General features: G+C 41.8%; 1 protein-coding gene across 4 annotated transcripts; it reads left to right on the top strand.

Annotated features, from left to right (window-relative positions):
* The first annotated feature begins 624 nt into the window (after positions 1-624).
* On the top strand, positions 625-19,661 carry SGO1 (shugoshin 1). Of its 4 annotated transcripts, none has more exons than XM_073333510.1 (11): positions 626-793; positions 2,389-2,471; positions 4,251-4,399; positions 4,483-4,679; positions 7,461-7,565; positions 9,235-9,302; positions 10,380-10,546; positions 13,237-14,088; positions 15,821-16,000; positions 18,366-18,552; positions 18,770-19,661. In XM_073333510.1, the coding sequence occupies exons 3-11, from the start codon at positions 4,258-4,260 to the stop codon at positions 18,909-18,911; spliced, it is 2,040 nt and encodes a 679-aa protein (XP_073189611.1). In that variant the 5' UTR covers positions 626-793; positions 2,389-2,471; positions 4,251-4,257; the 3' UTR covers positions 18,912-19,661. The 4 variants fall into 4 exon arrangements, with proteins under 4 accessions (XP_073189612.1, XP_073189613.1, XP_073189611.1 ...); XM_073333509.1 differs by having other exon boundaries at positions 627-845; XM_073333511.1 differs by lacking the exon at positions 2,389-2,471 and having other exon boundaries at positions 625-845.
* The last annotated feature ends 4,319 nt before the right edge of the window (positions 19,662-23,980 follow it).

Consider the following 23,980-nt stretch of genomic DNA (forward strand, 5'->3'; position numbering starts at 1 on the left):
TGGAGGCTGGGCAGGGAAGGTCTAGAGGGGTGCAGGGTAGGGCAGAAAGGATCTGGAGAAATGCAGGGCAGGGAGGGGTACCGGCAGGGCGTAGAGGATCTGGAAGGGTGCAGGACTGGGGGCAGGGCAGGTCTGGAGGGGCACAGGGTAGGACTGGGGGCAGGGCAGAGAGGGTCCGGAGGGACACAGGGCAGTGCAGGGCAGAGAGGGTCTGGAATGGGGCAGAGCTGAGGGGGCAGGGCAGGGTGGATTTGGAGAGGGGGTAGGGAGGACAGGGAGGGTCTGGTGGGGTGCAGGGTTGGGTACTGGGGAGACAGGGCAGGACAGGGAGGATTTGGAGAGAGCGTAGGGCAGGACCAGGAGGGTCTGGCGGGCTGCAGGGTGGGTACTGAGGGGGCAGGAGCTCCAGTGAGCCATGTGCGGGCTAGGCTCTGTCAGTAGCTGTTGGTGCCAGGCCTGTGGCGCAGGCGCAGCCACCTTGAAGCGCCGGCCGCCCCCGCGTGGGACTCCACCGTATATCGTACGTAGCTGTGGCCGCGAGGCTCTTAGGAGCACCGAGGAGGCCGTACTCAACCAAGGGGCGGGGCAGCAACAGGTGACAGCAGCGGAGCAGAAGAACCCGGATGATAACAGCAACATTGGCACTTTCGCCGCACCCATTTGCGCGATGACGTCACGCACAGCTTGTCGCGGGACGTCCAGCCAATGGGCGGAGGAAGCGGAGAATTTCGAACTAGGAAGATTCCGGAAGCGAGGAAGGAGACCAACGGTCTAAGCGCCGGAGTCCGTTGAGGTCAGATTCGGAGATAAACGAGAGCGCGCGAGTGAGCAAGAAGCGGCGGCCGGTATGCGGGGCAATGGCAGGGGGATGGGGCCCGATGCGGGAGGGGCGGCGGCGGCGGCCTGGGGTTTCGCTTCCTGTATCCCCACGGGTAGGCCGTAGCTCTAGTCTCCCCGGGCCGCGTAGGGCCCGTGGGGGAAGCGAGTTGGCGGGGCGTGTAAAACTCGGCCCGCCGCGGAGACGTAGCCTGGTCGTTGTAGCGCGTCCCGTCCCGGCTCGTGGCCCGCCCTCACGCCTGGCCCCGGGAGCGCGTGGGGAGTCGCGGCGCAGCGGGGCCGGGCTGTGATGGGCGCTTGCGGCGTGCGCCGCTGCCCAGGGCCCTTGGTCTCTTCCACAGCTGCCTCGGTGCCCTGAGAAGGAAGGGGTCCTGCGCGCCGAGCCCCTCTTAGACACACGGGGGCTGCTTCCTGGGGACTCCAGGCTCCCCTCTAGCTTTGGGGGTGGTTACCCGGCGCCGCGCACTGAACCCGGCTCTGACTAGCCCAAGTCTCCTCCGTCCACACAAATCAAGCTGGCCTGAGGTCTGAGCACTCTACTGGGGCAGAGCCCGGGTGCCCCTGTGTGACGCCGATCCAAGCCCTGCCGTTTTGAAGTGTGTGGTTGCAGGTCAAGCTGCAGACCGGAGTCAAAAGGTCTGTGTAATGCAGGATGGATGCACTAGCATGGTTGTGAGACCCAGGTCCAGAAATTGTGAAGCCAGGTGTACACTGCAATGTGGACACTCAAGTGTGGGTTTGGAAACACAAACTCTGAAAGCCTGTGTCCCACAGATGGGGTTTACCATGCATTGTAGCTATACCCTTTGGAGAAAATTAACCAAAGCTGGCAGCTCCTCTGGCCTCCTGGCCCACTGCAGGTTTCTCTCTCATGCGTAAAGAGGCACTGTCAGTGCTTTTTAATTGACTAATTTTTGAAAAAAATCAATTTTCTGATCATGCACTTTAACTAGTATGCCCTCATTTTTTAAATGGGAGACAGGAGGAAAACCTTTACTCTCATAAGACCACCACCAACTGTGCTCAGCTTCACTGATCATAAGCACACATAAGAGCCATAGGCTGCTTTTTCAGTTTTACTCTACCACTCTCTTTTAGGGTACATCTACAAGAGGAAAAAAAAATCACCGCCACCACAACAAAAAAACAAATAAAAAAAATCCCTCCTGCCATAGCAGTGAGCCTAGAGCCCAGGTCTACAGGCTTGGGTTTGTACTCTGGTGCTAAAAATAGCAATGTTGTTGTTCCAGCTCTGGCCTCAGACCCATTCACTTTGCTGGGTTTCAGAGGCCAAGCAGGAATGTCTACACTGCTATTTTTAGTGCCATAGCCTGAGCCAAAGACTGTAGACCCAAGCTCTGAAACTGACAGCCAGTGGTTTTTTTTTCAATATAGATGTACTCCTGGGGTACCCGTGAGGGGGGAGGGTCCCAGAGCTTAGGCTGAACGTTACACTGCAATTAAACAACCCCTTAGCCCAATGGTCTCCAAACTTTACATTGCATTCTCCCCTTACCTGTAATGTGATCTGTCTGTATCCCCCACCCCCAGGAGCTGCAGTCAGGAGCCAGGGCTGACAGCAGGGCTGCATCCTGAGGCTGGGGCCGGGAGCGAAGCTGCACTCGGGGCTGGAGGTGAGGTTGCGGCTGTGGCTGGGAGCAGGGCCTAAGCCCGGAGACAGAGGCTGGGGGCGAGGCTGGGAGCGGAACCATGGCCAGGAGCTGGGGGCAGAGCAGAGCTGGGTGGTACCTCCTCCCCACCCCCTGTGAGGGCTGGCCTGAGCCCCCCAGGCCACCTCCCTCCCCCCAAATGTTCCTCTGTGCCCCCATAGTTTGGAGACCACTGCCTTAGCCTGAGCCCCATGAACCTGAATTTAGCTGACCTGGACTAGCTGCAGATGTTTAACTGCAGCGTAGACATACCTTTAGAGCCCAGGAAAGAGCACTCATGAGTAGAGCTGGGCAAAGCGTTTTGGACAAATAATTTATTTGGTTAAATATGCTGTTTCAGTTGCCCCAATACTATCCATGACTTTGATACTAATAATTTGGACCCCTCAATTTTTTTATTGGTGTGGGGGCAGGGTTAGACTCACAAGAGGAGTCTGGTACCATTCACAAAACAGCCAGAGGAGGAAATGCTGTCTCCTATCGCTTTTAGCCCTATGGTTAGGAAAACTCATCCAGTATGTGGGAGACCATGTTTTGTTCCCCCCTCCCTGAAGCAGGAACATGAAAATGGGTCTCACAACTTTCAGGTGAGTGTTCTAACCACCAGGCTATCATCATACTCTAACTCAATGGTTATTCAAGTCATCACTGCTGCCTCCTCCTCCTCCATTGTGAATCTAGCCTTTTAAAAATGTCCAGAAACAAAATGTTTAGTTCAATCAGGAAGTGACTTTGTCAATTTTACCAACAAGATTGGAATTCTTCAATTTTGGTTCAACCCAATCTGATTTTTTTTCAACTTTTCTGACCTGTCCTCTCAGTTAGTTGAATAATCAGTTATTTGAAAAGCTGTACTCTTGAGCTCCCCCAGAGCAGTTCATGAATAATGTAATTAACCATCAACAAAACAGTAAAGTTGACTTTACACAATTGAGAAAATAAAAAAGGAAGTGTTATTTACTACTTCCCATAAGACAAGAACTAGGGGTCACCAAATGAAATTAATAGGCAGCAGGTTTAAGACAAACAAAAGGAAGTATTTTTTTCACACAACACACTGTCAAGCTGTGGAAATCCTTGCCAGAGGATGTTGTGAAAGCCAGGACTACAACAGGGTTCCAAAAAAAAGAGCTAGATAAATTCATGGAGGATAGGACGATCAATGGCTATTAGCCAGGATGGGCAGGGATAGAGTCCCTAGCCTCTGTTTGCCAGAAGCTGGGAATGGCCGACAGGGGATGGATCGCTTGATGATTACCTGTTCTGTTCATTCCCTCTGGGGCACTGGCATTGGCCACTGTTGGAAGACAGGATACTGGGCTAGATGGATCTTGGGTCTGACCCAGTATGGCTGTTCTTATTGCTGTCAAATGCAAACAAACACAAACAAAAACAAAAAAAACCCTCTCTCTATTACTCTCAGGCATTATTTGTAACAATAGTAGGCACAACATTTTCAGGTGGAAAGTTCCAGTTCAATCAAGCAACATAGTGAAGCTGTAAGTCACTGTTTTTCAAGTATCTCCTAAAGTGTGTTAACTACATTTAGCTCTTAATAACGGTGCTAAATCTCACATCTTATAAATATAGCTGTGTCTGTGGTGAGGAATCTATTATCTGAACTCATTTGTAAAACTGATTCAGCTAGAATGGATTTTTTCATAGTGCAGTCCTGTAAACGGCTGCTTGCAAGTACATATTCTGAAATATTTTAATCAGTTCTTTGCACTTACATTTCCTTAGGTAGAAGATGGGTGGAGAAAAGTGCTTGAAAAGGCCCTTTAAGGACAGTCTGGAAGACATAAAAGAACGAATGAAAGAGAAAAGAAATCAAAAATGGGCAAAGTTGGGTAAAACAAACCAGGTCTTGCCTATAAAATGCAAAATAGCAAGTAAGATGCTTTACTATTTTGTTTCACAATTTTTCCATAAGCTTGGTTTTTATCATTTCTAAGTATTGTTTATTTTCTTACAGCCAACAGTTCTGGGCAACTGAAAAGCTTGCAAGCAAACAATCGAGCACTAGCTCTAGCTTTGCAAGAGGAAAAAGCCAAAACAAAAGAAGCCCAAGATATCATTCTGCATTTAAAGAAAGAGTATCAGTCTCTGAAGTTTCAGATATTTGTTTTACAAAGAAATCTTAACTCACAGCAAGCAAAAGAACCTGTTGAGGTATTTTCATTGCAATTACATCTTTCTATTCTAGTAAGAAATAGATTGAACTCTGAAAGGCTTTAATACTGCAAAGTTTTACGTACTGAATAGCCCCATTCAAGGCAATAGGCCTACTTAAAATGGATAGAGGCAAGCATATGCCTGAATCTTTGCAAGATCGGTGTCAAAATCCCTGATAATAGACCAGTGTTTCCCAAACTTGGGATGCTGCTTGTTCAGGGAAAGCCCCTCCTTTGGCCTGCGCTGCTTCCTGCAGCCCCCATTGGCCTGCAGCAGCAAACCGTGGCCAGTGGGAGCCGTGATTGGCCTAACCTGTGGACACGGCAGGTAAACAAACCGACTCAGCCTGCCAGGGGCTTTCCCTGAACAAGCGGCGTCCCAAGTTTGGGAAACACTGTAATAGACAATAACAGTTTTAGGGCCTGATTCTGAGAGGTGTGCAGCAGCCACAATTTTAGTAGAAATCCATTCAAGATGAGGGGTGCTCAGCAACTCTCAAAATCAACTGTTTAATCCAACTCTTACTGGGGGGATTTTCAGTAGGGAAAGATTTACTAGTAAATGTTTAAACTGAACCTTTCCCTTCCTTTTTTTTCATCATTCTTCCCAGCCTGAAAGTCCTACCTGGGTTAAAACTTAGTTTAGAATTTGCTGAAGTTCTGCATGGCGAAAATTTCTTGTACATATGTTTCACAAAACCTTTTTGTTGATGGAACCAGAAACAGTGCTTTCCAACATCATGAGCTGAATCAGTGATTAACTTAAACACTTTCTTTGGAAGATATACTTGCGTGATCAATGTACTTCAGTTTCAGTCAAACTTAAACAACAATCAGTACTTCAGTTTTAATTAGAAATGTTGAAAATAAATCATCTGTGCATAAAAATCAAATGCAACACCAAGAGCTGAATTGTGCCCACTGTGAAGGGCTCCTGTTAAAATCAGTTGGAACCACATTTATTTATTAGATGGAATCTGGCTCCAAAGTGTATACATCTGTGAAAGGATTTCAAAAACTAAGGTCAGGATTTTCAAAAATAGGTGTCTGAAATTAGGCTCCTAAATCCTTATTTAGGCACCTATATAAATGGCCTGACTTTTCAGAAGTGCTTAGCACCCTGCAACTCCAATTAAAGGTAACCCGTCCTTGTGATATATCTCTCTCATCTCTTTCCACACTTCGATATTTTGTTTATCACCACCCATTTATGGTTACTTGGCTACCTTTCAATCCATGAGCTTGTTTTACACATCTAACTCAATTTGAATGAGTTATCAAAAACTATTGTTAAGATTAAGATTTTTGTCTCAGTTATTGTTAGTAAAAGTCATGAACCGGTTGCGGGCAATAAACAAAAATTCATGGAAGCCCATGACCTGTCCATGACTTTTATAAAAATAACCTATGGGGGCTGATAGCTCCAGCCACAGCAGCTGGCGGCCATAGCAGGGGCTGAAATCGAAGAAGTCACGGAGGTGAATCTGTGACCTCCGTGACTAAATCGTCTCCTTAGCCATTGTTAGAAAACTTCTGACAAAACAGTTCAGTTGGAAAACACTGATTCCTTGAACACAAAAGGTTTGCAGATGGTACAATTTCAGTGAACTTTCATCAAATCACAGGCAGAGTTCCAATGAAACCCAGCTTATCGGGATGCTGGTAGCCCTAGCTTCCAGGGTCTGTGGCAGTCCTGTCATGTGGACTGCCCCTGGGTTTCTAAAGGATCCACAGCTCCAGGTCAGCCTTGCCATGCAGACTGTCCAAGAGTCATGGACCTAATGGCTTCCAGGATCCATGGCTCCAAGGGAGCCCCATCAGAGTGGGCTGCCCCATGGACGGGAACCTCAAGTTTCTAGGGTCCAAAGCTTCAGCGCAGCGTGCCATGTTAGTATTTCAATGCTACCTGTGACAGAGCCTTGAAGTCCTGGGAATAGCTTCCAGGGTCCACAGCTCTGGGACTGCTGTGGCATGTGGACTGCTCTGACCAGGCAACCTCACCACTTCCAAATTCTCTAGCTGGCCCAGGAATCTGGAAACCCTGGACTTCATGGTAGGGCTGCCCCAGAGCAGCAGACTCTGGAAGATGTTGACTGAAACATCTTCAGCAAGGTGAAAATGACAAGAATCATGTCAATTTAAGGCAGCAGGCCCTGGGTTCCAGGAACATACTCTGTTTTAGAACCACCATATGTACTGGTGTTTCTAAAATTATTTATTTTTTTAAATTTCTAGTTTGTGGAAATTTCAAAAAGAAAATTTTATTCCAAAGAAAACCAGAATTAAAAACAATTAAAAATGTCCACATTTCTCCCAAACCAGAAATTCACTTTCAGCCAGCTCTAATTGTTATAATGGTTTCGGGTATTTCCTAGCTGTCTAAATATCTTTTACTTTTCTGTTTTTCCCCTCCCCTTTTAATACTATTCAACTTCATACATATTTATAAAGGTACTTACCTAAGCACCAGCATTAATAGAGCAAGTCAGGACATTTTTTTCCTCCTGTTAAAAAAATTTTGATTTTGGGTTTTCAGTGAAAATATGAAAACCCCAAATATTGTGAAACTAATTTTTTTTTTGAATGAAAAAAATGTACTTTTCTTCTGCAAGCTGTAACTGATTCTTTTCTGTTTGGTTATTGTCTCTTTTCTTTGTATAGCATAGTACACATGGTGCACTTAAAAAAGAGAGAAGTAACCTAATAGTATGAGAGTGTTTTACATTGCTTATTTCGAATAGAATTGGAGTAAAATTGTTTGCTCTTCTCCTTCCATTAGACCAGATCATTGATCTTGAGCAAGATTATTTCTAAAGTTGTTCAAAACCTGCTCGATACAGCTGATCTTCTTGGTCCAGCTCAGGATTTGTGTTCCACTGATCTTGTAAGTCCAGCCTATATTTTTCTTAGATTTGCATGTATTTTTGTGCATTGTGGGTTTTTTTGGTTCTTGGATAGGTTTTTTAAAAGTGACTTAGCATAAGTCCCATTAGCTTTCAGTGGGACCTGTGTTCCTAAGTCACTTTTGGTGTTTACAAAATATCCCCCCCCCTCAATTATTAATTCAGCACCCACAGAATGTTAGATGTTTTTTAGACAGATAAGCTAGACAGTCATTGCCCTGCGGCGCTTACAGTGTAATTGTAGATATGAGGCAGAACTTATCATCTACAAACAAAATAATAATTCTTAACTCTTTATCAGCACTTTTCACCTGTAGATCTCAAAATCCTTTGCAAAAAGAAACAGTGCAGAGGATAAGGTGATAAGGAAGTACAGTAATTAAAGATATGCAATTACTTAAGACTGTTTCTTGCATATTTAATACATATTCAGTGTATGTTTTTCTTCCTTTATCCCATTTTAAGAGATATTTTTGCCAAATACTTAAATCCTATTATCCAAGAGGATATGAACAGTTATTAAAAATGGATGGCAATCTGTTATGACTATTTTTTACAAGTTTATAGAACTACTAACTATTACAATAACATAGCAGTCAAGATTTTATTCCCACATTTTCAGTTTGACTTTTCTAAAATTGGTATCTGGAGGGATACTACATATCCCTTTGGATTCTAGGTTTTTCTAAATCTTCATTCTCAGAAAATTGTCACTTATTAGGTAAATTTTAAACTTTCAGCTAAATTTTCCAAGTAAGATACAGCATGTATGCTATAAAACCTTGGTCTTATACGTGTACGCACAGGTATTTATCAGATTTCCAGTTTCAGAAAAAGTATGTAGGCACAGACTATATGCACGCTATTTTTTTTTCCCCCTCCCGGGTGCCTGTCTCCAACTTTGAAAACTTGCCCACCTGAATTCACATTTTTTGACAGTTTGCTTTATTTTTTGTGACAAATTCTTCATCACTTTCCCTCCACAATCATCCTAAAGGCATGATCTGTTTAAAAAAATCTAGTGCCACATTTGGCTTATCATGTTTGCAGCTTTCCTGTTGTCCAAAAGCTGGAAGGAAAAGCATTGAAATCAGTCATCATTTATTCTAATTACTTGATTACTAAAATACCTTTTAATATTAAACAATTTGTTGTTTAAAAATATACATTTCTAGGCTGACAACTTGTATAACAAGCTTTAACAAAAGGGGTTTGTAAAAGATGGCACAGTATTAAACTGAATTTATAACCAAGAAGAAAATTCTGTCTTAAAAGAACACACACAATTTTTTCCGAATTAATTTTGATATTCTAGTATCTTTAAATCGTGTATCCTATTTTTTTAAGTTATTATAAAAAAAAATTAAAGGCTTCTCTGTTTGAAGTCTGAGGTTTTTTTCAATAAGAGAGAAACAGTGAAATTAACCATCCACAAGAAGCTGTCAAATGTGAAAGCAAACAAACTGAAAATTCTATGCTCATTTTTATCAATTATAGTAATGTGTGTTACATGTAATATAGGTACAAAATTTTCAGGCAGAAATGTGATTTTTCAAGGTCATGGTGTCCCTTTAACTCCTAACTCTGCTAGAGTTTTGTAACAATCTATATATTACCACTTCATCACAGTACAATTTGTTCCTTTTACAGAACAAGAGGATGTGTCCCTCAGTTCTTGAAGATGAAGACTCCAGTATTTTAAGGCAAGCTGGTTCTCTGTAAGTGCAGCTTTTTTTTTTATTCATTAATTTTTGTCTTTATAAAGCCTACTATAGTAACTTAATCAGCATCCTTCTGTTTGCTCATGAAATAATGATGAGGGATAAGCAGTGATGTTTGACAAAATGTATCTATACATTGCCATTAATGTCTGTTTTGAAGCAAAATCTTGGTTTTGGGAGTCCTGTTTATATGTTTAGCCAATGAAAATGTCACTTTTTTGTGGTGGTGGGGAGTCTTTCAAGGATGCTTAGTGGTTTTTCTCTCCAAAAACTATCTGCCCCAAATTTTCCCATTCCCACCCCCAAAAATCCAGATCTGAGGAACACTACTCCTGGAACATCTAGAAGTGTTTGCTCTGCTCAACACTTAGCTCTTGGGAGAAGGACTACTGCTTCTAAATGTACTCAATATTTGTTGTCCCAGGACATGACATGAGCTCAGAAACCCTACCTGAATTCCTACATAGCAACATAGCATACTACTGCTAGACCAGTTCATAATTACATCTTTATTATATTTCAACACATCTCCTTTCTCCTTCATCCACAAAAAGTTTCAATTTAAGAAATTGTTCAGTAGACATAGTAGTGTGCAAAGATGCAGCAGTCAGATTTTCAAGAGCAAGCTGAAATGTTTACAAATAGACGTTAGAATGAAGTTACCACAATCCTGTACATATCACCAAGTTAGCACTCAAACTCCAGTCACCTCTTCCAGAAGCATTTTCTAGAGATAAAGATAAATTTTGCCAGTGTTAGTCATTGTAAGAAACTCATCACTTTTATAAGTAGATAAATTTTCATATTGGTGGTAGAATACGATGGTAGAAATGGACTTAAAACTTTCAAGTTAAAGAATGTTTAATTTTACATTCAAAGACATACCTCCTTGATGATGATCTCAAATGAGAGGGTTGGTGTTTTGTACAGAATTGCTGTGGGAAATACTTTTTCAGATTATTACAAAATGTCTTTATAGTAGGAATTAAGGGGAGGAAGCTGCTATAATAATCAAATAAAATGAATTATCTTAAAATGTATGACTGATACATAAACTCTAACTCTTGTTCATAGGGGACTTCCTACACATGTTCGTGTTGCAGATACTAGCATAGAAGGTGAAATGCTTGGAAGTGAAGTAGAGAATAATACTGATACAAACAATGCATCTTATTCTATGTCAGATTCCTGGCAGACCTTTAAAAATGCCACTTCAGTTAAAAAAATGGCAACAAACACAGGTAACTAAACCTAGGTTTAAACTAGTGATGGTTCTTCCTCCTAAAATTGAAGTAGCAGATGAAAGTAACTTTCAAAACATAATTAAGGATTTTGAAAGTGATTCCTTAAACCATCATCTTTCTTTTCCTGCTTCTGATTTTCTCTTGCAAAATTCTGACCCTTGAAACGAGTCAGATCATACAGCTGATGGGTACAGTTAAACTAGTATGCTGCTCAGGTCATATACAGTAACTCCTCGCTTAGCATTGTAGTTATGTTCCTAAAAATGCTACTTTAAGCGAAACGATGTTAAGTGAATCCAATTTCCCCATAAGAATTAATGTAAAATAGGGGGGTGAAGTTCCAGGGAAACTTTTTTCACCAGACAAAAGACATTATATACATATACAGTATAGATTTTAAACAATTTTAAATAAACAATTTAATGCTGTACACAGCAATGATGATCATGAAGCTTGGTTGAGGTGGTAGAGTAAGAGGGTGGGATATTTCCCAGGGAATGCTCACTGCTAAATGATGAACTAGCACTTGGCTAAATGATGAACTAGCACTAGCACAAGGGTTAACACGTTGTTGTTAATGTAGCCTCACACTCTACAAGGCAGCATGGACTGAGGCAGGAGGGAGGAAACATAATAGACGCCCGGCAATGGCTGCGAACACTTCCCTGCAGAAACTGAACGTGGTGATGAACCCACTCTATCCCGCTGGAGCGCACCACTCCCTCTTCCAGACAGCGCAAGCACAGTTCCACAGGAGCTGACTTTCCAAAGTGCTGTGTGTGTGTGAGTGACAGAGATGCGTGTTGCCCCTTTAAGTATGCTGCCCTTTTAAGTAGATCAGCAAGTTCAGACACAGCAGCAACTTCCAGCAAGCTCCCTCCATCTTGAGCCCTGTCGTGTGTTTCTCCCTAACCCCTTCCCCCTGTGGAGATGGGGTACAAGAGCAAGGGGAGGAGGACACCCTGACATCAGCACCCCTCTCCCCCCCCCCGCACAGCAAGCAGGAGGCTCCTGGGAGCCAGGTCCGAGGCAGAGGGCAGGAGCAGCACATAGTGGGGGAGGGACACCTGAACTGTGGCAATTGATAGCCTGCTGGGCGGGAGCACAGCCACACACCTACTTACAGGGAACTTAGAGGGGCTAATGGGGGGGTTGGCAGCTCACCCTGGTTCCAAGCCCCCATGAGGACGGGCTGCTCTTCCAGAGAATCCTGCAAGCCATGGACAAAGCAAGCAGCCGAATGACTTATAAGGGAGCATTGCGGAACTTTAAACGAGCCTGTTCTCTAATAGATTAGCAACGAAACAACGTTAACCAGGATGACGTTAAGTGAGGAGTTACTTTATGTGGCAGGTTGGCAATTTTAAATAAAGTAAGATCATTAGTTTTCAGTTGTCTGATCAACATTTTAAAATTCCTGCAACTAGACAGTAAAAAGCAGCAAATCACCAAAGGATTTTTCAAATTACCTTTTAAAAAATTCCTTGAGGTGGTGACCATCCCAATTTACAGCGTATGCCTCCATGGGAGGGTCTCGCCATACATGTTGAAGTAAGGGTTATAACTCTTCTGTATGTACTCAAAGTAGAGCTTCCTCTCTTCCTCCATCATAAAAGCATATGTTAGATCTACACAAATGCAGCATACTTTCTGAGGGTAAGAAGGGAAGCAACTGCTGATTTAAATATCTTCAATGTAGAATTCTGACTTCTAAAAGATATGCAAAACTCCCCAACCCTAAAGGTTTTTTTCTGTTTGTATGAGTGGTGATAGTGTTTTGGAATATGAAACAACCTAGCCCAGCAGTAGTGGTTATGTGTCCTTGGACCTCTAACTACGAACCATTGAACATTCCAGTCAGTTCGTGGTTGGCTTAATTAACCCTGCCCAATCATCAAACATTTGATTGAAAAATATTATACTCAAAGGGGGCACCAAGAAACTTAACATGCAGATATAGTACCACAGGGAAAAAAATGAAAGGCCACCAAATTCCGAGGTTCTGTGATAATTTTACAAGATGTTCTGAGAGAAGCAGAATAGCAGGTTAAGTATTTTTCCTTCTTTCACGAGTACATACATATTCTCATTTCTGGAGAGTGTGTAGTATGAGGGATGTCCTGATGTAAAAACCTAGTGAAAAGGGCCTCAAAATGAAGGTAAATGCCAGGAAAGGACAATTCTTTTAAACAAAGGGGGAGGGATCAGAAGGCAGCATCTCTTAAACAACTGGCCTGTTCTGAGACACTAACTCTCACTACCTACTGAATGATTTGAAAGACTAAACTAACTTGGCATACAGGCTAAGGGTTTTTTTGTTAGCATATAAACATAACTGTTAAAATGCAAACATTAAAAAAAAAAAATCTGATCTGACAAACAGGCATGAGCTGCTGCAAAAGCCCTCAGGAGGCAAAGTATTGAGTGTAAGCTATTAGTATCTTCCAAGACAAAACTAATCTTTCACCATATGCTTGGAAAAAACCTCAGTAAGTCCAAGTCCGGCTATGAATTACTTTTTTGAGGCTGCGTTCAAGGGATAACTTTGGTTGTCCTTGTGTCATGGTTCATACTTGCCTGTAAAAAATTCTAAGATTGTTCATCTTTGTTAAAAGCCTAAAATTGCCAACAAATTAAACACCTCCAATAACAATTAATTTGACATGTATTATCTTCTTCTTCTTCAGAAGGACAAAGATCTGATTTTCATCTGGACAACCTAGAGGCCAACCTGGAAAATATTCCTTTAGATGAAGAGGATGGGCAAGTTGGTAATATCTTACCAAAAACTGTATCTACCAGGCGTCACTGTTCAAACAGGAAAATCCATGTGCATAATCTAGACAATTCAGAAAGGGCTTATTTGAGCAAAGAATTTCATAAACAGGATGAAACTAGACTTGAGGGAAGTCTAGAGAAAGGTAATATAGAAAATATAGAGCCAAATCTTTCTCAACTGAATGAAAAGAAGAAGCCAATGTTGGATCACGCAGATACATTGACTGAATTGAACTGCTCAGTTGCAGAACATAAACTTAAACAAATTCAACTTAAAAGCAGAGAAGACTCTCAAACAAGAAGAGAGAAAATACAAAAAGGACAATTGGAAGGAAGTAAAAAGACTTCCAGAACAAGATCAAAAAGAGAGAGAAGCCAGGCAGAACAAACTTCCAAAGCGAAACTGGATTTATCAGTTGGCTCCAATAAAGCTTATGATTTTCAGTTTGAGGAGAATGTCCATATCACACCTTTCCGACAAAACAAGATGAATGATTGTGATCATGACATGGATGAAAGAGAGGATACATCTGAACTGAAAACACAGAGCAGTGAAGCAAGTGATTCAGAAGAGAATTCTGATGACAGCCTGTATGTGCCTTACAGGAGTAAATCAAAATACAGGAAGAGTTCACAGTGCAAAAGTGATGGAAGTCCAGTCCATATGAGACCACGATCTAAAAGATCTGTGGTGTACCAGCAACAGAAAACCAGTAATGAAAGAGAGACTAAGAATACTACATCAAATGAAAAATCGATCAGTAAGCGACCTTTTTGGAAAGCATTTTTCATTATTTTTTTTCCTATTTAGTAGTGGTTTGTCGTTGTTTTAGTCAATTAAACAAGCTAAATTTTTAAAAGCATTTAAAACTATTAAGTTATTGGAATAAATTTCTTATGATACATTTTTGTAAATTTTTTCCCCAAATCAGATGTATTTGAAGGTGTTTTGGGGATGGGGGAAATCAGGAGACCAAAAAGATAAATCCAAAAGTACAAGTAGCATAAATTGTGCTATGATGTACTAGGCAATAATTTGTTTTTATAAAAAATTAAGACCTTAACAGGATGCCATCGGCTTAAAAAAAAAATCACACTACTTTCTTTACCTACTATTGTTACTATAATCGAGTAATTACAGGACAGCAGTAGCTCTGGTTTCACTTAAATGTGCATGTTTTCTGTTTAAAAGAAAACTCTACTAAATACTAAAATCCACTTGCTTACTTGGATTCTCTTGAAATTTACCCTGCCTCATGTGGGTACAGGGTAGGGTTAGTGGTCCAAATTTGAAGTCATTTGAGGAAGGGGTTCCTGAGATACAGGACCCACCCCTCCCCTTTTTAAAATCACCCTGGTTCTAATATAGTTTGCTCCTCAAACTATGGCTCTAATCCTCCCCAAACTGAGTTTAGCCACTCAGGATTTATCTCAGTTAATGCATGGCACGCACTGTCCTTTGGGTGGGTTATACTGAATTTATTCAAAGTTAAGCTAGGAATTCTGAGTTGGAGTGTGATTAGCTCAAAACAAAGAGAATGAAACATGCATGTGCAGGAAGACTAAACCTTTACCACCAATCAAAAAACTTCCAGGCAGATGATTGTCACAGTAATTGGGTGGCTCAAGGAGACATGCTGTGATCATTGAACCTCAGCTATACCCAAGCACTGAGAGCCCTACCCTTGGCAGCCTTTAGAGAATATGGGTTGTGTATGTTCCTTGCTCACTGCCTCTTTCTGCAGGGGCGCCTTTTGGAAATTTTGCCATGAGACCAAAATTTCTGGTTTGAGTGACATTTTAAAGTGCTCTAAAAGCTACATGTGGACTGTGATTTTACTTTAGAAGTATTGTCAAGGAAATTAACATTAATTAAATTGAGGTAATATGAAAGATTACAATAAGCAGTTAGAGTAATTATCCTAGCCAGTGGAACTGAGTGTGATCAAAGGAAAGCAGCTGCAGGGTTGCTTGGTAAAGAGGTTCATGATACACAGCTCCTCTAATATGAACAGCTCATAACATTTCCAGATTCTCTCAACTTTTTTTGGAGCAGATCTAGGGACTATGGGGGGGTTGCTGGAGTAAGGAAGAACACATTGAAGGGAAAGTGAAGCAGTGTAGGGAGGAAGATGTATCAGGAGGAGGGGGGCTGTGGCATTAAGGGAAGATGGGATAAATGGGGATGGATGGTAGGGAAGGGGATTAAGAGGTTGGTCTTGGGATGGAGTGGGAACAAGGGGGATACAAAGGATTATGTTGTTGGCATATTGGGGCATCTCTCAGGGACAGCAGAGTTAGGGTTGTTTCAGAGGTGGCATTTACCTTAACTTTGTATTTCCTTGCTTTCAGAGGTTTGAGTGTAGATAACTTGAGGTTCGGGAAAGGCACAAGGCGCTACTAAGCTATCTTGACTCTGCATTAAGGAAATTTTGGGGCACTAATAAAGTGCACAAACCAGTGGTGGTTCTAAAAATCTGTTTAAAATTGCAGGCACTGTTGAAAATACTCCAGTGGATACTACCTCCTTGATCAGGAAAATCAACATTCAGGCAAGCACTATGATGAAAGTAGATGAAGTAAAATCACATTCTCTTCTATGTGCTATGGATACAGTACCAAAAGTAGATGAGAATTCTTCCTCTGGAAATACATATTGCAATTTTGTTAAAGGTACTTTTGTTTGTTTGTTGCTTGCTGCTTTCCATCTCTGACTAGTTTGTCACTGTAGCACCTATGAGCGCTGGTCACTGACTCCATTGTGTTAGGTGCTGTACAACCACAAAATAAAAATCTCTGAAGTTCCATTATTCTTTTTTAAAGGTAATGCTCTTGAACACCCCCACATCAGTTAGTAGTTGGTGTGGTATGATCAACTTCAACAGGATACTTGAGATCAAACTGAAGTTCTAAAACCCCTGATGTTGAATTTTAAAAAATTGTTGCTTACTGTGGAAGTTCCAGAAGACTGGAAACAAGCAAATGTGTCAATATTTCAAAAGAATTAATAGGATGACCTGAGTAGGTTAACCTGACATTGATCCTGGGCAAAGTCATGGAAAGGCTAATATGGAATGCAATCAGTAAAGAATGGTAACATAAATAATGCCAAGCAACATTGTGTGACAGGACCTGTTTTCCATAAAACAAACTTGATATTTTCAATGAGTTTACAAGCTTGTTGATAAATTAGAGTTCAATTTTTCATGTATTTAGATTATCTTTGACATAATATACTTAAGACTTCTTTAAGCCATTTGATGTAGTCCTGTGTGACATTCTGATTAAAAATTAGTACTATATACAAAATCAGGTAGTCTATAGTGAATGAATTAAAAACTGGTTAACTGGTAGATCTCAAAATGTAATTGTAACTGGCGAATCATCATCTAAAGGGAGCATTGCTAATAGTTTTCCACAGCAATCAGTTATTGGTCCAGTGTTGTTCAATGTCTGTGTGGATGATCTGAAAGAAGAAGATAATTGATGGTAAAATTTGCAGATGACACAGAGTGGTAAATAATGATGGGGAGGGGTCAATTATGCAGAGTGATCTGGATTGCTTGGTAAAGTGGGCTCATTTGAACATGTGTTAATACCACCAAATGCAAAGTTATCCATCTAGGAAAAAAGACTAGGTCACACTTATGATGGGAAACTATATCCTAGGATGCAGTGACTCTGATAAGTATTTAGGGGTCATGTGATAGCCAGAAGAACATGTGCTTCCAGTGCAATGTTGTAGTTAAGGCTACTGTGATCTTTCGATGTTCAAGCAGGGACATATCAAGTAGACTTAGAGAAAGGTAGTATTATTTCTGAATATGAAATTAATGAGACCAGCATTGGAATGGGGTGGGTTCTGTTTTGGTGTCCAGACCTCCAAAATGTTTAAAAACTGGAAAGTATTGAAAAAAGAGCTAAAAATTATTAGCGGTCTGGAAAACATGACTTACCCTGAAAGACTTTAAGCTTAATCTATTTAATATATCCAACAGAAGGTTGAAGTGACTTGTTCACTGTCTACAAGTACCGACTTGGGGGAAGAAGTTTCAGATAGATGGTTCTTTAATCTAGCAGAAGAAGGTATAACAAGAGCCTATGGTTGGAAGCTGCAGCTAGACAAATTCAAACTAGAAATAAGGGGTGATGTTTTAATAGGATAACTGAATTGGAACAGTTTGACAAGGGGCATGGTGATAGTTAAGGCCCTACCAAATTAATGGCCATGAAAAACACATCACAGACCATGAAATCAGACCTCCCCCATGAAATCTAGCTATTAGAGGGGAGTCAGCCGGGAGCACCTACCGGTCTCTGGGCTTCAGCTGCTTGTCCGCCAGGCTGGGGAGGGACAGGATGACTTCTTCCCCTGCACAGCCACTCTCTGTGGGGAGATCAGATCCACCTCCAGGTACCTCCCCCAGCTGCAAGAAGCTCTGTGGCTGCTGCCAGCTATGAAGGTTCCCAGCAGCACAGGAGAGATCAGACTCACCTACATCTCCAGAAATCTCCCGTGGCTGCAGGAAGCTCCATGGCTGCTGCCTTCAGAGCTGGACTCTGAAAGCAGCGCAGCCCCAGAATTTGTGCATTCAGGGGAGGTACCCAAATGGGGGTCCTGGGGTTGCTAAAGTTTTGAGAACCGCTGGTTTAATGGATAGATGTCCCCAGAACTAGCATGGTTTACTAGCAGTTAAGGCTAAAGTTCGAACGGGTATGGAAATGAAATTGCCCTCTCTTCTTCTTTAGAGGTAGTTCAGCCTGGACAAGGTTTGAAGCACTTTGTGAAGTTGGCGAGTTGGAAGTTTGCTTTGCTTCTCTCAACAGAGTAGTTTTGCTTGAGAACATAGGAATTTGGTCTGCCCCATGCTCAATCTGATTTAGGGAATAAATTCCTTTATTAGACGAAACTACATTAAGCTTTGTTTCCCCCAGAGAAAACTTTTGATCCTTGTCTCAATAAGTACTGTGCAAATTAGTTTTAAACAAATAACGGGTAGCATAGCAATGCAAAAAAGTATCCATTCAATTTTTTCAGCAGGGAAACCTGAGGCTTCTCAGACTTCTCGTCTTCATCTCTGTGATGTCACCAACATATCTTCATCTTCTGATACAAAAAGTAGAATCTCTCATCCATTTTTAAGTATTGATGAAAAACCAGGAATTCCCAGCCACAAACGCAGGTGTACTATTAATGTGAATTACAAGGAACCAAGTATCAGCGGGTTAGTATCTTATTTTATTGTCCAGGTTAATGTACTAAAATTTTCTTACATTTAGAATTTAGGATTTTATTTGATTGGAAATAAAGGCTTTGGTGAGAAATTTAATAATTTTGAATTGCTCAAGTAAAATTGTTAAATGTAACTTTCTGGTTGAAAACTACATTTTGTTACATCTAAAGCTGTGCAAGAATAACTCTTTTCTAAATTATTTTGACAGGAAGCTCAGAAGAGGAGATCCATTTACGGATATGTGTTTTCTGAATTCTCCAATTTTCAAGCAGAAAAAAGATCCCAAACACAGTTCTGTAAAAAAGGAATCTCTGTCCAAATACAATGAGGCATTTGTTGGATGTCGTTGAGAAGCCCTTTTGCACCCCCTTGTGGAGTTCTGAGGCAAAGAACATTTGGCTAACAAATTTGCTATGTAATTGTATGCTTGTCAAAATTTCACATTACTGTTATGCCATAAGAATGTCTTGCTCAGCCTGTGTCCTGTGTACCAAGGAAATTTAACAGTATATTTGTGTAGGCAGTGATACTGTAGACTATTCTGAATTCAGATTTCATGGGAATTTCAGTAGAGCTCAGATAAATACATCTAAATCACTTTAAGGTAACAGAGTAAGGAGTAACTGTTGTTGTGCTTGTTCGTTATAAAAGCAGTCCTGCTACCCAGCAGTAGTTTCTATTTAAACTCTTTGATTCCTGAACTCCATTGTGAAGTCCATTATCTGAAGGCATGTTGAGAATCTCTGGTGTAAAAAGATAAGCAATATGTGAATTATTTGACTGATTACTAGATTTGTCAGCCCCTGCTTATTGTAACCCCTCAGTTGATATAGATGAATTATAGTAAATCTTGGGATTAGATCACAATTTTAAGTGAGCAAGTTTGTACAGATGTCTTGTTACTTATACAAAGCTGTAGTCTACGAATATGAAATGTATAATAAAACTTTTAGATTTTATAAAGTCTTGTAGAGAAGTTACATTCTAACTGCAATGGTTTCAGTCTAAGGGCAGGTCTACACTATGGGGAAAAGTCCATCTATGCAATTTGAGTTACATTAGTAGCGTAACTCAGGTCAACGTAGCTTAGATTTACTTACCAGGGGTTTGAGGAGAGAAACTCTCCTGTCAACTCCCGTTACTCTTCTCGTTCCGCTGGAGAACCAGAGTCGATGGGAGAGTGATCAATGGTCGATTTAGCGGGTCTTCGCTAGACCCGCTAAATCGACCCCTGGTGGATTGATCGCCACAGCATTGATCCCACCGGTAGCGGAGACAAGCTATGTCTCCACTACAGCTTATGTCAGCATAATTTACATTGCTCAGGGGGGTGAATAAATACCTCCCAGAATGACATAACTTACACTGACATAGCGCTGTCCACATCGGCACATGTTAGGGGGACAGCTTTTCCCACTGACATAGCTTCTGCTGCTCGTGGGGGCTGGAGAAGTTAAGCTGACAGGAGAGCTTTCTCCCGTTGGCTTAGAGCAGCTACATTAGAGAGCTTACCGAGGCACAGCTGCACTGCTGTAAACTCTACTGTAACCGTGCCCAGGCTCAGAGGTGGTAAAGAAAATGTTAAAAGCTTCTTGCCCTGACTCCAGCTGTTGGCATTTTAAGTTCCATGTGAAAGGCACAGTTTATCTACATGCTAACTCTGCTTAAGTCAAACCAAAAATATCAGATAAGGTATATGAGTAACAATGTATCATGAAGCAGTCTTCAGATGCAATTGTTTCCCAATATTAAGCTCCATCTACATAGTCAAAACAACAGTAAGGCAATGGATTTGAAAGTTGATTGGTAACATGGTTTTTAACCAGACTTACACAGTTCAGCCCAACTTACACAGATGGGTGTAAATTGTGGTAGTCTGCTTTGACAGCTGCCATTGGTTAATTCTGACTTGAGTCTCTTGGTGGGAGCTAAAAGAAGGTTCTTTGTGTAGGAGAAACACTTTTTTTCCCTTAAATGAAGATGTATAGTGAGAAAAGCTTTGCACATTCTACAACTCCTAGGTTACCTTTTTTTTTTTCCTGCAAAAGTTGTTTTCCTTTTAACAGGGTTTTACAGAAATCTAGCCAAACAGAAACTTACTTTCCTACCTGCTCATTTCACTATACTAAAAATTTGCAGCTGCCACTTCTCCCACTACAGCTGTAGTTGCAAAGCTGCCACTTTGTCCTCCTCATCCTGGAATTCTGATACCATAGGAGTGGGGTATTCACTTTTTAAAAGTTTGTCTGCCAAATCCATCAAGGATGGGGCTAGCAGAACTTGAGGAGTGTCACATTAAGTGGTCAAAGTAGAGCATGTAATAAAAAAAATTACACCAAGTATTAATTTTTTAATGCAGAACTATGTGAAAGCAATAGCTACTGAATTAAAACATCTATCCTAAGGTATCTTTTTTAATATAGGACCAGCTCTTGTAAATTTCCATTACTGGAGTAAGAAGCCCACTTCTGCCCACACCTAGGATTGCCACTGTTTCTCTGTAGGATTGTAGGGAATTAAACAGAATATGCTCTTAGCCCCTACAGATGGATTTTTTATTTGTAAAAGGGATACCTTTACTTGGAGAAGATACAGTAAATGTAGACTTAGTAACTAAACAGCCAGCTTTTGGAGAGGATTCTGGGTTCAATGGACGTTACAATTTATAATCTAGCATCTTAGTGAGAAGTTGCCCAAATAATGAAGAACTGTCACCCAGCATCTCTCACAATTCCTGACATAGCCATAAGATTTCCCATTTCTTAGAGGAATAGTTCTCATTGTCCACAGACAAGTCAGTCAAGGAAATAGTGAGCCAGGGATACTCCCTCAATCTGCCATCTCCACCCCATCTTTTTCATCAAGTCATCCAGTTCCAATAACACCATAAAACAATTTGATACAAACAAATCTCTCATCTTTTGGATAGGAGAGTGATAACACTATCAGAAGAAAGGTTTTCAGGGCTCTCCTCCATCACCTTTGTACAGAAGTGCATGGGGGTTGGGGGTATCAGAGCCCTTTTCAACCCCAAAAGTCTCAATAAGTAGATGAAGAATATGAAGCATAGCTGGAGCCCCGACCTCTACCATGCGATCCCCTGCACTAGGACTTTGACTTCAGCGGATGCATATCCTCAGCCAACCGTACCACCTTAGACTTATGAGAATCACCTTCAGCAGAAAACTTTATCACTACTGAACGCTCCCATTTAGCCTGTCCTTGGCCCCCAGGATTTTTACAGAGATGATGGAGGTGGTGGTAATAGCAAGACTTAGGTTGCAGGGAACTAACTTGAACCCCTTCCTGGATGACATCCTAATCAGAACTCAATCACAGTTAACGGCGCACATGGCCACATATCAGATGTTGAATCTCCTCCAGGCTCAGCTTCATCATGAGTACCAAAAAAGTTCTCTGGTTCCATCCGGTAATGTATTTTCTTGCTCCAGAACTGTAGGAACCATACCATAGTCCTATGTCTACAACTGCTAGGACTCCTGGTGTCATACACTGGGATCATTCATGAGAATAATCACACATCAGAAGTCTTCAAGGCTTCATACCAAAGGTGTGGGACCACTCTCTAGAACACATGAAAGATCAAGTACAAGTTCCCACACAGATGTTCAACTCCTTACAATGGCTGTAAGCCTATGACAACGTCACAAAGACATGTCCATCTGCCGTCAAGATTCTATAGTCCAATTCCTCGCAACAAACATCAGCCTGGAGAGAAGCAGAGACCCAAACAGCCCAAGGCTCAGGAACAAGGAAGAAAGGGTTCACAGCATAAACCTCCCAGAGCTCAGAGAGTTCAAACTAAGCATGCAAAGATTCCAGCCCACCTTAAGGGGAAAAACCACATGCTGGTTCAAGCAAACAAGATAACTGCAGTCACATTTACACAGCCAAAGGGAACAAGAAGTCCAACATCACACGCAGAAGCAACGGCGATAATGAGGTGGGCAGAACAGTTCCACCTTTCCCCCTGCGCAATCCATATTATAGCAGAACTGAACCAAAAGCAGACTGGCTTAGCAGACACAGGGTCAACAACTCAGAGTGGTGCCTGAAGGAGGAGGTTTTCACTCTCATTGTTCAGACATTCGGTCTCCCTTCAACCGACCTATTTGCGAATCGTATGAACACTAAGAGGCCAAAATACTTCACAAGGGCAGCGGACTCCAGCTGCATGGAGACAGATGCTGTATTGCACAGTTGGCTGCAGAGCCTCCTTTACAAGTTTCCACCCTTTCCCGTACTGGCGAAGTCGGTTCAGAAAACAAAATGAGGATGGGCGACAGTGATACTGATAGCTCCCCATTGGTCGAGGAGACTGGCTCACAGAACAGATAGAGCTGATATTGGAGCCCCACTGGAAACAGGACATCCTCTTTGAAGGTCCTTTTCATCTGGACACAAAGCAGCTTCAGCTAAGCCTGAATATTGAGAGGGAACCACTAGTGACTAGAAGGTCTTAGTCTGTCCTTCATAGTCATTAAGACATTGCTTTCATCTAGGAGAATATATATACTAAAAGTGTATTCCTCTATCTGGTCCAGATTCAACAACTGGTGCCAGGAGCACGGTGCAAACCCCAAAAATCTGTAATTCCAAACATTCTGGACTTTCTCCAAGAAGGCATAGACAAATGCCTTCAGCCCAGTTATTTGTCAGGTGTCTGTTAGTAGCATGCAATTGCAGGATCCTCTGGCTCCCTGGCAAACAATCCAGATCTAGCCAGATTCCTTCAAGCAGTCCAAAGCTAGATCATCAAATCAAACCACTCTTCCCAAAATGGGACCCTCCGCTAGTTTTGAAGGTTCTGACAAGTCATCTCTTTGAGCCTCTGACTTCAGTGTTGGCCTATTTATCCATTAAGATTTGTTTCTTAGTAGCTGTCATGTCCACCAAGCAGGTGTCTGAGCTGGCAGCCTTATCTAGGAAGGAGCCTTACTGCAAGATCCATGAGGACAAGGTGGTGCTCAGGACACCAGAATCCTTTCTTCCTAAGGTAAATTCCTCCCTCCACACTTCTGAAGAGGATATATTTCCTTCGTCTGTCCAAAACCATAACATCCAACTGAAAAGGAGTGGCACACCTTAGAAGTCAGAAGTGTGTTGAAACTCTCTCTAAGGTGTACAGAATTCAGAAGATCAGGTTCCCTGGTCATATCCTTTTGCCTGAAATGCCAGGGAATCAGAACTTCCAAGTTCTCTGTTGCTAGGTGGACTATATATTGTGGAAGCTTACAGATCAGTAGAGGCTCCTGTCCCAGAAGGGTCAAGGCATGCTCCAGGAGATCCTGAGCAACCTCATAAATGGAACAAACAAGTGTGTCGCCATTGGAAATTTGCAAAGTGGCCACTTGGTCTACAGGTAACACTTTCTTTAAGCACAAGATTGATCTTCTGC

This window comes from Lepidochelys kempii, chromosome 2 (genome assembly GCF_965140265.1).
Source record: "Lepidochelys kempii isolate rLepKem1 chromosome 2, rLepKem1.hap2, whole genome shotgun sequence".
Taxonomy (NCBI): domain Eukaryota; kingdom Metazoa; phylum Chordata; order Testudines; family Cheloniidae; genus Lepidochelys; species Lepidochelys kempii.